We start from the raw sequence: 13,008 nt of genomic DNA, 5'->3' as shown, positions 1-13,008 counted from the left end.
ATACGTTTATTTTTGAACCATTCCATTGTAGATTTGGCTTTATGTTTTGGATCAGTCCTGTTGAAAGATAAATCGCCGTCCCAGTCTCAGGTCTTGTGCAGATACCGACAGGTTTTCTTCCAGAATGTTCTTGTATTTGGCTGCATCCATCTTCCCGTCAATTTTAACCATCTTCCCTGTCCCTGCTGAAGAAAAGCAGGCCCAAACCATGATGCTGCCACCACCATGTTTGACAGTGGGGGTGGTGTGTTCAGGGTGATGAGCTGTGTTGCTTTTACGCCAAACATATCGTTTTGCATTGTGGCCAAAAAGTTCAATTTTGGTTTCATCTGACCAGAGCACCTTCTTCCACATGTTTGGTGTGTCTCCCAGGTGGCTTGTGGCAAACTTTAAACGAGACTTTTTATGGATATCTTTGAGAAATGGCTTTCTTCTTGCCACTCTTCCATAAAGGCCAGATTTGTGCAGTGTACGACTGATTGTTGTCCTATGGACAGACTCTCCCACCTCAGCTGTAGATCTCTGCAGTTCATCCAGAGTGATCATGGGCCTCTTGGCTGCATCTCTGATCAGTTTTCTCCTTGTTTGAGAAGAAAGTTTGGAAGGACGGCCGGGTCTTGGTAGATTTGCAGTGGTCTGATGCTCCTTCCATTTCAATATGATGGCTTGCACAGTGCTCCTTGAGATGTTTAAAGCTTGGGAAATCTTTTTGTATCCAAATCCGTCTTTAAACTTCTCCACAACAGTATCTCGGACCTGCCTGGTGTGTTCCTTGGTTTTCATAATGCTCTCTGCACTTTAAACAGAACCCTGAGACTATCACAGAGCAGGTGCATTTATACGGAGACTTGATTACACACAGGTGGATTCTATTTATCATCATCGGTCATTTAGGACAACGTTGGATCATTCAGAGATCCTCATTGAACTTCTGGAGTGAGTTTGCTGCACTGAAAGTAAAGGGGCCGAATAATATTGCACGCCCCACTTTTCAGTTTTTTATTTGTTAAAAAAAGTTTAAATTATCCAATAAATGTTGTTTCACTTCACGATTGTGTCCCACTTGTTGTTGATTCTTGACAAAAAAATTACATTTCATATCTTTATGTTTGAAGCCTGAAATGTGGCGAAAGGTTGCAAGATTCAAGGGGGCCGAATACTTTTGCAAGGCACTGTATTTATAAAACCCGCCTGGACGACGAGGATACTACGTGAAAGTAGAACTTGTCCGGGCAAAAGAGGACGTTTGGTCACCCTACCATACGCGCTCCTGCTTTTTAGTAGCATTATTTTGTTTTGATGAATTTTAGGAGCGTTGGGAGCAAGGTCGGGATGAACTTTATTGCCGTTTGCGAGAGTCAGCGCGTAAATTGCACGCCTGCCTTCATGTTATTTTCCAGCGAGCGGAGCCCCGTCGGTAAATCTGCAGCAGAGGGCCTGTGTAAACACAATGCTCTCCACCATCTGAATTTCTCATTACTCAACACGACAGAGCCGAATCCCCCCCCTCCGCCGATCCGACGACATCGTAAACACGGGCCAAATTTGGATCTGCTCGGAACTCCGTCGGGACCCTCTATGAAAAAAATGAGCGTTCATGTTTTTAAAATAACGGGGGTCAACGTCAACGAGCGATAGAACTTTCTGAGAAACCCGAACTCTGTGTGAAAGCGGACGATTTTGTGGGTGGGTAAGACGACACCCCCCGATTTTTGGATGACAGGAGTTGGGGGCGGGGGAGGGGTGGAAAAAACCCCACAAATGGTGCGAGTGTTCTGTTCTTCATTTATTTGCGGTGAAAATACAGTACCGCTTTTTTGACAGTCATCATTTTTTATCCGTGACGTCATCGTCAAGTCTTAAGTGTTACTGTAAATTGCAGCCTCTCTGACTGGAAGGTGACTCGTTAGATTTTTCAGAATCAGTTTGGACAGGGAGGTCTGGCAGTAATTGAACGATCGTTGCCAGACCTCCCCGTACAAATGGATTGGACGTCCGTCACCATCAACGGCAGTGAAACATTTTCATTGTTTTAGACAAAAAAACAGTGAAAAACAGCAACATTTTCCAAAAAACTTAAAGTGCGTGATTTAAAGTGCGTATGACACCAAAAAGCATGTTTAATTCAAATTTCACATGGTGTTTTATGCTCCTGAATGAAATGGACCGCTTAAATGTGTGTGGAAGCGATCGTTTTATATATTAAATTTTTGAATCCCGCGCCATGAAAATGAGTGACTTCCGGCTTCAGTCTCGGGTTTAGGACGAATGCGAATGTGACGTCACCTGGGTCAGCGTCTCACAATACGTCATTGCTTCATAGCTTGCAGATGGACTCCAGATTCAGCTGATTTTGCCAATTAATTTGTTTATTTTTCGCATCACGCCAGCCAAACGGCTGCAGGCTTTTTTAGCTGCACAAGGGAGAGGCATGTGAGCCTTTTTGGGTTTCAAAAGGTTCCCGTTTACCGCGGATATCGGCCAAAATAAGCCCTACTACTGTGGGACCATTGGACTTACGAGGAAGTGAGTAAAAACAACATATCTGGTATTACCGTATTGGCCCGAATATTAGACGGTGTTTTTTGCATTGAAATAACACTGAAAAAGAGGGGGTCGTCTTATATTCGCGGTCTAAACATTATACCCATTCAGGACGCTAGATGGCCTCAGATATCATTGAAGCGATGTTCTGTCATGACAGATCTCAGCTACTCTCCCCATTCACAACACTAGATGGCGCCAGATATCATAGAAGCAAGTGATGTTCTGTCCATTAAATTATTTAATTACTTTAAAATACAATTAATACAATTTTAGGATCTGTTCTTAAAAAAACAAACATTTTACCTCAACAAAATAGTCTTCCCAGTCATAATGGAATGGCACACAACATACAGTACATACTATGTATAACATCCATGTTATTTATTTTTGTTGTATGTTTTTCAGCTTGCGAGAACCAGCGCTGGGGACCGGGCTGCGGCCAGCGTTGCCAGTGCCAGAACGGCGCGCAGTGCGACCCGGTCAAAGGCACGTGCCGGTGTCCGCCCGGTTTTACGGGCCGCCGCTGCGAGGAGCCGTGTCCCGCCGGAACCTTTGGGACGGGCTGCCTGCAGAAGTGCCGCTGCGGGGTTGGCGGATCTTGCGACCCGGCTAGCGGCGAGTGCTTCTGTCGAGACGGATTCACCGGAACCTTGTGAGTACGCTCCTTGGGACCATTTGATTTTTAAAATTTTTGAATTTCATTGATCTATTGATTTATTTAGTTGCGAGAAGTCATGTTCAAGAAAATGCCCGGCAAGGTGTCCTTGTCAAAATGGCGGCATCTGCCGGGGCAAAGGCGTCTGCGCTTGCCCTCCTGGATGGACGGTAAGAAAGACGTGTTAACAAAAAGATAGAAACAAGACTGAAATATTTTAATCGTACTTTTTTTTTATTTTTTATTTTTTTAAAGGGTTCGGTATGTACGGAGCGCTGTCTCGAGGGCCGCTACGGGCCCAACTGCGCCGAGGAGTGCGTTTGCCACAATCGTGGAAAATGTCACCCCGAGACTGGGCAATGCAAATGTGCGCATGGCTTCACTGGCGCCAGGTGATGAGTTTTAAGAAGCTCAAGTCAACCAATCACAGCCCGTAACGGAGATAAGTTGTTACAGAGGTCACTTGTTACGAGGCGGAGTCTGGGATCGAGAATCAATCCTTTGAGATTCCCGTAAAAATTGGTATATGCTGTTTTGGATAAGATAAATATGTATAAAAAGGTACATGAATGTAGCCACTCCTTCTAGTTTCAATGAATTGGACGTCTATAATTGTCAATGGCCAGCTATGAGTCAATTTTGGGTCACTTCCCTGGAGGTTTAGGGTATTTATATGTCAGTACCTGTTGATTTTGGGACACTTGCTAGATATTTTGCGACATTTTGGCTCATTTCTTGTTCATTTTAGAGAATTTTATCATTTAAAAAAATATATTTGTTTTCAATTATCAAAAAATATGAATCACCTATTCAGTTTTATATTACAAGCATATCCTGCAAGTTTCATAATAATCCCTCCCTTTATTTGTTTTGAGTTTTTGCAAAATTTCTTTTCCAACCAATGTGACCTTTGACCTCATGACCTCAAAATGTAAACACATCTTCTATTTCATATTACAAACATATCCTGCAAGTTTGATAATAATCCCTTTATTCTTTCTCAATTTATGCCCCCCCCCCAAAATTCTGACCTCTGTGACCTTTGACTTCATGATCCCATAATGTAAACAAATCTTCCATTTCATGTTACAATCATATCCTGCAGGTTTGATAATAATGCCTTTACTTGTCCTTGATTTATGGCCAAAAGAAATCTGACCTCTGTGACCTTTGACCACATGATCCCAAAATTGAATGACCTCTTCCGTCTCAAATTACAAACATCTTCTCTCACCTTGATTATAATCCCTTCATACATTTTTTAGTTAGTTATCATGAAATTCATTTTCTGACCTCCATGACCTGTTACCTAAAGGCCCCAAAATGTAAACGCATCTTCAGTTTCATATGTCAAACAAATCCTTCAAGTTTGACAATAATACCTTTATTTGTTCTTGATTTATGGCAAAAAAAAAACATCTGAATTCTCTGACCTTTGACCTCATGACCCCAAAATTGAATGACCTCTTCCGTCACATATCACTATCCTGCATGTTTGATAATACCTTTATTTGTTCATGATTTATAGCCAAATTAAAAAAAAATCTGACCTCTTTGACCTCATGATCTCAAAATTGAATGACCTCTTCTGTCACACATTACAAACATTTCCTCCTGTTTTGAGTATAATCCCTTCATACATTTTTGAGTTCGAGTTATCATGAAATTCCTTTTCTGACCTCTAAGACATCTGACCTAATGACCCCAAAAATGTAAACAAGTCTTCCGTTTAATATTACGAATGTATCCTGGACATTTGATAATAATACCTTTATTTGTTCTTGATTCATGGCAAAAAAAAAAATCTAACCTCTGTGACCTTTGACCTCATGACCCCAAAATTGAATGACCTCTTCGGGCGCAAATTACAAACATCTCCTCCTGGTTTGAGTATAATCCCAATACATTTTTGATTCTGAGTTATCGTGAAATTCCTTTGCTTACATCTATGACCCTTGACCTCGTGACCCCAAAATGTCAATCATATGCTTTGTTTCATATTACAAACATATTTCTTGCTCTGTTGTTGGTGGCTCAGGTGTAACGAGGAGTGCGCGGTCGGCTCTTACGGCGAAGACTGCCAAGGCGTGTGCGACTGCGCCAACGGCGCCCGTTGCTACAACATCGACGGTGGTTGCCTGTGCGAACCGGGCTTCAGCGGGCCCAGCTGCAAGAATAGGATGTGCCCACGCGGGAAATACGGCATGCACTGTGAGCGCGCCTGCCTCTGCCACAGCTCCAACACGCTCAGGTGAGCCCATGGTTCAACCGATGTATATGACTACTATACTGTATATTCTCCTTTCAGGTTTCCTATTTAGAACAAGAGTTTCAAAATGTGCCGTTTCTTTTGTTCATGTTTATTTTTTTACCTTTGAAGTCTTAAAATTTGTACAATAATATATATATATATGGATGGATGGATGGATAGATGGAATACATTTACACATTTACATTACATACTTTTTTTTTTTAAAGCAGGAAATATGTATATCTGGTAATTAATAGTAAAAGTAATCAAAAAATAAATTACAAATAATAATAAAATAAAAATTAATACAAAAAGTAAAAATATTTTTTAAAAAAACAAAAAACTATTGATCAAATCGACTTAAAAACTATGAAAAAACTAGAATACGTGAGGTCTTAAATTTAATACAATAATAATAATGCATATGTATATAATACATTTATTTAATTTCTGTCGGAAAAAAGGGGATTTTTTAAAAATACCAAGATATATGGATGGATGGATAGATAGAATACATTTACGTACATTTTTTTTTAAAACCAGGAAATATGTATATCTGGTAATTAACAGTAAAAGTAATCAAAAAATAAATGATAAATAATAATAAAATAAAAATCAATACAGAAAGTAAAAATATAATTAAAAAAAATACAATTAATTGATCAAATCGACTTAAAAACTATTAAAAAACTAGAATACATGAGGTATTAAATTTAATACAATAATAATAATGCATATGTATATAATACATTTATTTAATTTCTGTCGGAAAAAAAAGGATTTTTTTTAAATACCAAGAAATATGCATATCTGGTAATTAACTGTAAAAAAAATGAAATAAAATTAATTTTAAAAAATACTCAAAAATAATAATAATAAAAATAATGAAAGTAAAAATATCAGACAAAAATACAATAAATTGATTAAATTAAAAAAAATATTTTTAAATAAACTTTTAATTTAAAAACTAGTTTCTTCACTCCGATGAACACTATTTTATTGTTAAATTAATACTAATACAATAGAAATATGTAATTTTAAATCCTCCTACTAAAATACATTAAATAAAAAAATGTATGATTAACCCAGGAGAGTATTTAAGTTTGGTAACAATTAAAAATAAAATGAAATCAAATTCAAACTTTTTTTTTTTTTTTTACCTCAGAAAAACAGTACACAATAATTTACTTTTTTATTTTTATTTTTTATTTGTATATTTTTATTTGAAATTAGACCTTAAAAAAAATTACAGATATGTTTATCATAATAAAAAAATTCATAATGATAACATAATTATGAAAAATATTTTAATCTTAAATGCAATAATGCAATATGAATTTTTTTTTTTTTTTTTTTTTTTTTTAATCCGTAAAACAGCCAATGGATGACGCGACAACTGTTCTCGCGACTGACTGCCTGTGGTTTATGTGTGTGTGCGCAGCTGCCACCCGATGAAGGGCGAGTGTACGTGCCAGGCGGGCTGGGCGGGGCTTCACTGCAACGAGACCTGTGCCCACGGTTTCTACGGCCACGGCTGCCTGGAGCCATGCCTCTGCGTCAACGGCGGCGTCTGCCACGGCGCCACCGGACTCTGTCAGTGTGCCCCCGGATACACGGTCGGGCTTTAAAAATCTCAAAATTTCAGTCATCCGCTAGAGGGAGCCCTTGTACAGCTTTGAGAATAACTCGTCTTTATAAAAAAAATTCTAGGGTGTTCACTGCGAAACACCGTGCAAAAGCGGCACTTACGGCAAGAACTGCTCACTGGAATGCTCCTGCAAGAACTTTGTGGATTGCTCGCCGGTTGACGGTGTCTGTTTCTGCAAAGAAGGTGAGGTTTCTCTGCACGTGCGCCTATCATTTCGCCAATCAAAATTCATTTTTTGTGTTGTTTCAGGCTGGCGGGGACCCGATTGCTCGGTCCCGTGCGCTGAAGGAACGTGGGGCCGCGGCTGTAACGGCACGTGTCAGTGCGCCAACGGCGCAAAGTGCCATCCCGCCGACGGGTCCTGCGTCTGCGCCGCCGGCTGGCGGGGAGTGCGCTGCGACCAGTCGTGCCCGGTGAGCGTGAACAGTTTTCATCATTAGATAAGAAAAGGCAAAGTCTCCCGTGCCTATGCATCAGTGGGGCAGGAGGTGCAGTGCCCCTCCAAAACCAGCAGAGGCCAGTGTGGCTTTACTTGAATGTTTGCTAAGCGCAACTCGCTCGGGGTTCCCGCAGATGGGCTCGTTCGGTCCGGGCTGCCTGAAGAGATGCGACTGCGTCCACGCCGACGGCTGCCATGCGACCACGGGAGAGTGCCGCTGCATGCCAGGCTGGTCGGGTAAGTGTGCGACTTACAAAATTAACAGGAAGTGACCAATAAGAATAGAATAGAATAGAATAGCCCTTGTCCCTTTTGTCATTATAAGGTTGTACAATGAAATTGTGAAGCATCTCCCTTTACAGTGCAGGACAAGTAAAAAAAAAATCTCGAAACTGACTTGCAAGCATAAAGTATAAAATCTAGATAAATATTAAACATGTACGAGGTAGTTCTATGTTCAGGCAGTGCAAATAATTAAAGTCAATTAGCAGCAAATTTTTTGAAGTAGCAGCAGTTGACAGTGAAGGCATTGAATATTGCAGATTAATATTGCACTTGAATAAGTATTGCACATAGAATATGTGTTAATAGGGAGTTGAAAGTGAAGGCATTGAGTATTGCATTTAGTAAGTATTGTACATAGTAAAGTGCATGTAAATAATATTAAGTAGTGCCCTAAAGTTAACGAGTGAGTGAGTTAATAAGGTAATAGAAGTGTCCCAAAATAAACAGAAAGTGAATTAATATCAATAGGAAGTCACCCAAAATCAGCAGGAAGGGCCCCAAAATTAATGAGTGAGTGCGTGAATGAATGAGGGAGTAAACGAATGAGGAACAAAATTAAAAGGAAGTGACCAACAGTGTCCCAAAATAAACAAAAACTGACTCAAACTTAATAGGTAGTACCCCAAAATTTACAAGTGAGTGAGTGAGTGAGCGAGTGATAAAATTCACAGAAGTGGCCCAAAATAAACTGAAAGTGACTCAAAATCAATAGGAAGTCACCCAAATCAACAGGAAGTGCCCCAAAATTAACGAGCAAGTGAGTGAACGAGTGAGAGAAAAATTAACAGGAAGCGACCAATAAGTGTTCTAAAATAAACAGAAAGTGATTCAAACTCAATAGATAGTGCAGAACAATCAATGAGCGAGTGAGTGATAAAATTCACAGAAGTGTCCAAAATAAACAGAAAGTGACTTAAAATCAACAGGAAGTCACCCAAAATCAGCAGGAAGTGCTCCAAGATTAATAAATGACTGAGTGAGTGAGGCATTGAATGAATGAGAGACAAAATTAACTAGAAGTGACCAATAAGTGTCCCAAAATAAACAGAACGCGACAAAAAAATCAATAGGAAGTCACCCAAAATCGGCAGGAAGGGCCCCAAGATTAATGAATGAGTGAGTGAGTTAGTGAGAGACAAAATCAACAGGAAGTAATCAATAAAGTATCCCAAAATAAACAGGAAATTACTCAAACTCAATAGATTGTGCCCCAAAATTCACGAGTGAGTGAGTGATTAAATTCCCAGAAGTGTCCCAAAATAAACAGAAAATGACTTAAAATCACCCAAAATCAGCAGGAAGTGCCTCAAAATTAACAAGTGAGTGAGTGAGTGAGTGAGTGAGTGAGTGAGTGAGTGAGTGAGTGAGTGAGTGAGTGAGTGAGTGAGTGATTAAGTGAGAGACTAAATTAACAGGAAGTGACCCAAAGTGACTCAAACTCAATAGGTATTGCCACAAATAATACGAGTGAGTGAGTGAGTGAGTGAGTGAGTGAGTGAGTGAGTGAGACAGTGAACCAGTGAGAGACAAAATCAACAGGAAACGACTAATAAAGTATCCCCAAATAAACAGAAAGTGACTCAAACTCAACAGATTGTGCCCCAAAAATCACGAGCGAGTGAGTGACTGAGTGAGTGATCAAATTTACAGATGTGTCCCAAAATAAACAGAAAATGACTTAAAATCAATAGGAAGTTACCTAAAATCAGCAGGAAATGCCCCAAAATTAACGAGTGAGTGAGTGAGTGAGTGAGTGAGTGAGTGAGTGAGTGAGTGAGTGAGTGAGTGAGTGAGTGAGTGAGTGAGTGAGTGAGTGAGTGAGTGCCAGCCCATCTGATTTAAATGAGTGTAAATGTAAAACAAACATTTTTAACATAAATATTTGGAATACTCTTACTTTTCAATTTTTGTAAATTAATTTGTATTTTAACATCTGAAATATTTTGCATACAAAATCTGAATATGTGTAGGTCTTTTTTTAATTAGAGGAGAGGCTTCCTGTTCATTTTAGTGCATTTTATTTTGTTTTGGGGGAACACTCTATTTATTTTGGGGCAACTTCCTGTTCATTTCGGTGGAACTTCCTGTTCTTGTAACCTACCAGGCCCGCGCTGCAGCGAACCGTGCTCGGAGGGTCTGTGGGGGCGCCACTGCAACCAGACGTGCTTCAAGCATTGCCCCAACAGCGACACCTGCCTGCGGGAAACGGGGGCGTGCGTGTGCCGCCCGGGGTTCTGGGGAGTCACCTGTCAGAACAGTGAGTCGCCGACGTCCGACGGCCGCGCGAGTCCACGACCGACCCGCCTTTTCCGCCTCCTCAGAATGCAGGCCGGGGACTTTCGGCGAGCAGTGCGGCCTGTCTTGCCCGTCCTGCGGCCAGTCGTATCGTTGCCACCACGTGACCGGGGAGTGCGACTGTCTCCCGGGCTACACCGGCGACGACTGCCACCAAGGTGGGCGCGATATTTTTTGTAGTCGGCAAAAAAGACCACTCCAGTCCGTTTGAAATAGTAGGGCTGGCAGTGAATGATCATGTTTCAGTCCTATTAACGATAAATAGACGTCCAATCTGTGTGATACTTTTTTAAAACCACAAATAAGAGGTGCGACTTATACATGAGTATATACTAGAGATATCCCCCGATCGATCGGGTCCGATCACGTCATTTTCAAAGTATCGGAATCGGCAAAAAAATATTGGCCATGCCTTTTTTTTAATATATACTGCATATACTTTTTAATTAAATTGTTTTCTAATTGTATTTAACGTTACAAACATAATATGTTACACTCATCCAGAATCTTTAGTTTAGGCTTAAGGTAGGGTTATCAAATTTATCCCGATAACGGCGGTAATGAATTTTTTAAAAAATGTATCACGTTAAAATATTCAACGCAATTAATGCATGCGCTGCACGACCCACCCACGCATTGTCACGCTCAATCTGTAATGGCGCCGTTTTATCTATATAGAGAGATAAAAGGCAGTGTAAAATAAGTAGAGTGAGTTTTGGCAGTCTTTGGAGCCTTTTTCTAATTGGCTAAAGCCTTACAATCCCTCTCCCTACGATTAGAAATATCAATGTGGGGAAGCAAGGACGCAAGTGATTTTTTTCTTAACACCTTATATTATTTCTAAGGCTGGGACTTTAACGCATTAATTTCGATTAATTAATTATAAAGCTTTTAACGCGTTAAAAATTTTAACGCAATTAATTGTTTCAGTTCCATTTGTCCGCATGCGGAAGCTTCCTAATCATGTGTTTCTGGTACACCGGTAAATCTGACGCACACAAACAAACGCTAACAGCAGCAGTGATGGGAGGCGACATTTTATTTGGACAGTTAGGGGCTAGTTTTCCCTTATAAAACGCATCCTGATGGGACAATGGACAAGAGCATTGTTTTGTGCAAGCTGCCGACGCGGCCGCGGGCCTTCCTCGTCCCCCTCTTCCCGCCCGCCCTTTAACCAGGGCGCAGCGGCGGCAAGGGTCCCGGCGCGGTCGGCTTGGCGGTCACGGTTGCACCCGGCGGGCTGCCTCGGCCGGCGCTTGTGCAAGCTGCTATTCGATGACGAAAAGCAGACCAAAGAAGACCGATTGAAGTCTGTCGAGTATGTTGGTTTGACACGGGACCACTGGACTTTCTTGAGCAATTCTAACTATTACGGAGTGACCGCACATACAATACAAGTCGTCAACAATGAATGGCATTTGGCGTCTTTCGTCCTGACTGTGCAAAAAGCCAACGACAGACGCTAAACAGTAATCTGTGCAGACCAGTTTTTTTTCGGTAGCTGAGTCCTGGGAGATTGAACGAAAAGTCACAACAATTGGTACGGATTGTTGAATAACTTAATGTTGAAGTGTTGCACTTTGTTATTTTCTTGCAGTTTAATTATCAGTGTTTACATTTCACTATTTGAAAGAAAATATTTGGCAATATTTTATGCCTCATAGTTTTATCTTGTAACTACTGAAAAGTAGTTATGTATACAGTTAAAAAACAGTAACTATCTAAAGAAAAATGTTTTCAAAGAACATAAATAATCCGGGTGCCTGAAACACTTTAAACCTGAATAGCTGTATTAGCACTTTGACCAATTGTATACTGATGACATTACATATTAACAGTAATAAATTTGTTGTTAAGATCAAAAAGGCTTTTTTATTGAGAACACGATTTGTTTTGTCAATATATGGTTTTCAATTAGAATGCGATTAATTTCAATTAATTAATTACAGACCCTGTAATTAACTCGATTAAAAATTTTAATCGAGTCCCACCACTAATTATTTCCCAACATAGAGAAGATATATCAATTGGTAGCACTACGCACAGTCATGGTTCCACTTCCCATCATGCATTTGGGCATGGCTACAGTATCATTTACTGAAAGCTTAACAAATACACTAGATGGCAATATTTAGTCACAATATACAAAGTTACAAGTCTTTCTATCCGTGGATCCCTCTCACAGAAAGAATGTTAATAATGTAAATGCCATCTTGAGGATTTATTGTCACAATAAACAAATACAGTACTTATGTACTGTATGTTGAATGTATATATTCGTCCAAGTTTTATTCATTTTTTTCTTAATGCATTGCCAAAATGTATATGATCGGGAAAAAATATCGGGAATGATTGGAATTGAATCGGGAGTGAAAAAAAAGCAATCGGATTGGGAAATATCGGGATCAGCAGATACTCAAACTAAAACGATCGGGATCGGATCGGGAGCAAAAAAACATGACCGGAACAACCCTAGTATATACGGTAATTATTGACATTTTTTTGTTGCAGTTTGCCCTTCGGGTTACTACGGAAAGGGCTGCGGTGAAGTGTGCCCGCGCTGCGCCAACAACGCTACGTGCGACCACCGCGACGGCCAGTGCCAGTGTCTCGCCGGATGGACGGCTAGCGACTGCTCCATACGTCAGCTCCCGCTCTTCAATTTTATGGCCAATGTAGTCAATTCTTTGAAAAAACAATACATTTTTCTTGGCTTTTAGCTTGCAGCGCGGGACGTTTCGGCTCCTTCTGCACGCAGACTTGCTCGTGTCCCGCTAACGGCGTGTGCGACCGCGTCACAGGAGAATGCCTGTGTGACAATGCCGATTGTCAACAAGGTACACCCAGTTATTGTTATGTAGCGTTATTCCAAACCTGGAGAGAATGCA

General features: G+C 40.5%; 1 protein-coding gene across 2 annotated transcripts in view; it reads left to right on the top strand.

Moving 5' to 3' along the window:
- pear1 (platelet endothelial aggregation receptor 1) overlaps positions 1 to 13,008 on the top strand; it is a 50,885-nt gene that overhangs the window by 24,844 nt on the left and 13,033 nt on the right. For both annotated transcript variants that reach the window (XM_057833637.1, XM_057833636.1), the window contains exons 6-17: positions 2,953 to 3,199; positions 3,270 to 3,372; positions 3,458 to 3,594; positions 5,241 to 5,453; positions 6,895 to 7,069; positions 7,164 to 7,284; positions 7,351 to 7,514; positions 7,675 to 7,777; positions 9,930 to 10,082; positions 10,147 to 10,278; positions 12,632 to 12,763; positions 12,841 to 12,957. In XM_057833637.1, coding sequence (XP_057689620.1) covers positions 2,953 to 3,199; positions 3,270 to 3,372; positions 3,458 to 3,594; positions 5,241 to 5,453; positions 6,895 to 7,069; positions 7,164 to 7,284; positions 7,351 to 7,514; positions 7,675 to 7,777; positions 9,930 to 10,082; positions 10,147 to 10,278; positions 12,632 to 12,763; positions 12,841 to 12,957 — 1,797 coding nt within the window. The remainder of the gene's footprint in view (positions 1 to 2,952; positions 3,200 to 3,269; positions 3,373 to 3,457; positions 3,595 to 5,240; positions 5,454 to 6,894; positions 7,070 to 7,163; positions 7,285 to 7,350; positions 7,515 to 7,674; positions 7,778 to 9,929; positions 10,083 to 10,146; positions 10,279 to 12,631; positions 12,764 to 12,840; positions 12,958 to 13,008) is intronic.

This window comes from Corythoichthys intestinalis, chromosome 4 (assembly GCF_030265065.1).
Source record: "Corythoichthys intestinalis isolate RoL2023-P3 chromosome 4, ASM3026506v1, whole genome shotgun sequence".
Taxonomy (NCBI): Eukaryota; Metazoa; Chordata; class Actinopteri; order Syngnathiformes; family Syngnathidae; genus Corythoichthys; species Corythoichthys intestinalis.
Note: the sequence above shows the minus strand (reverse complement) of the source record. Positions and strands in the feature narration are given on the sequence as shown.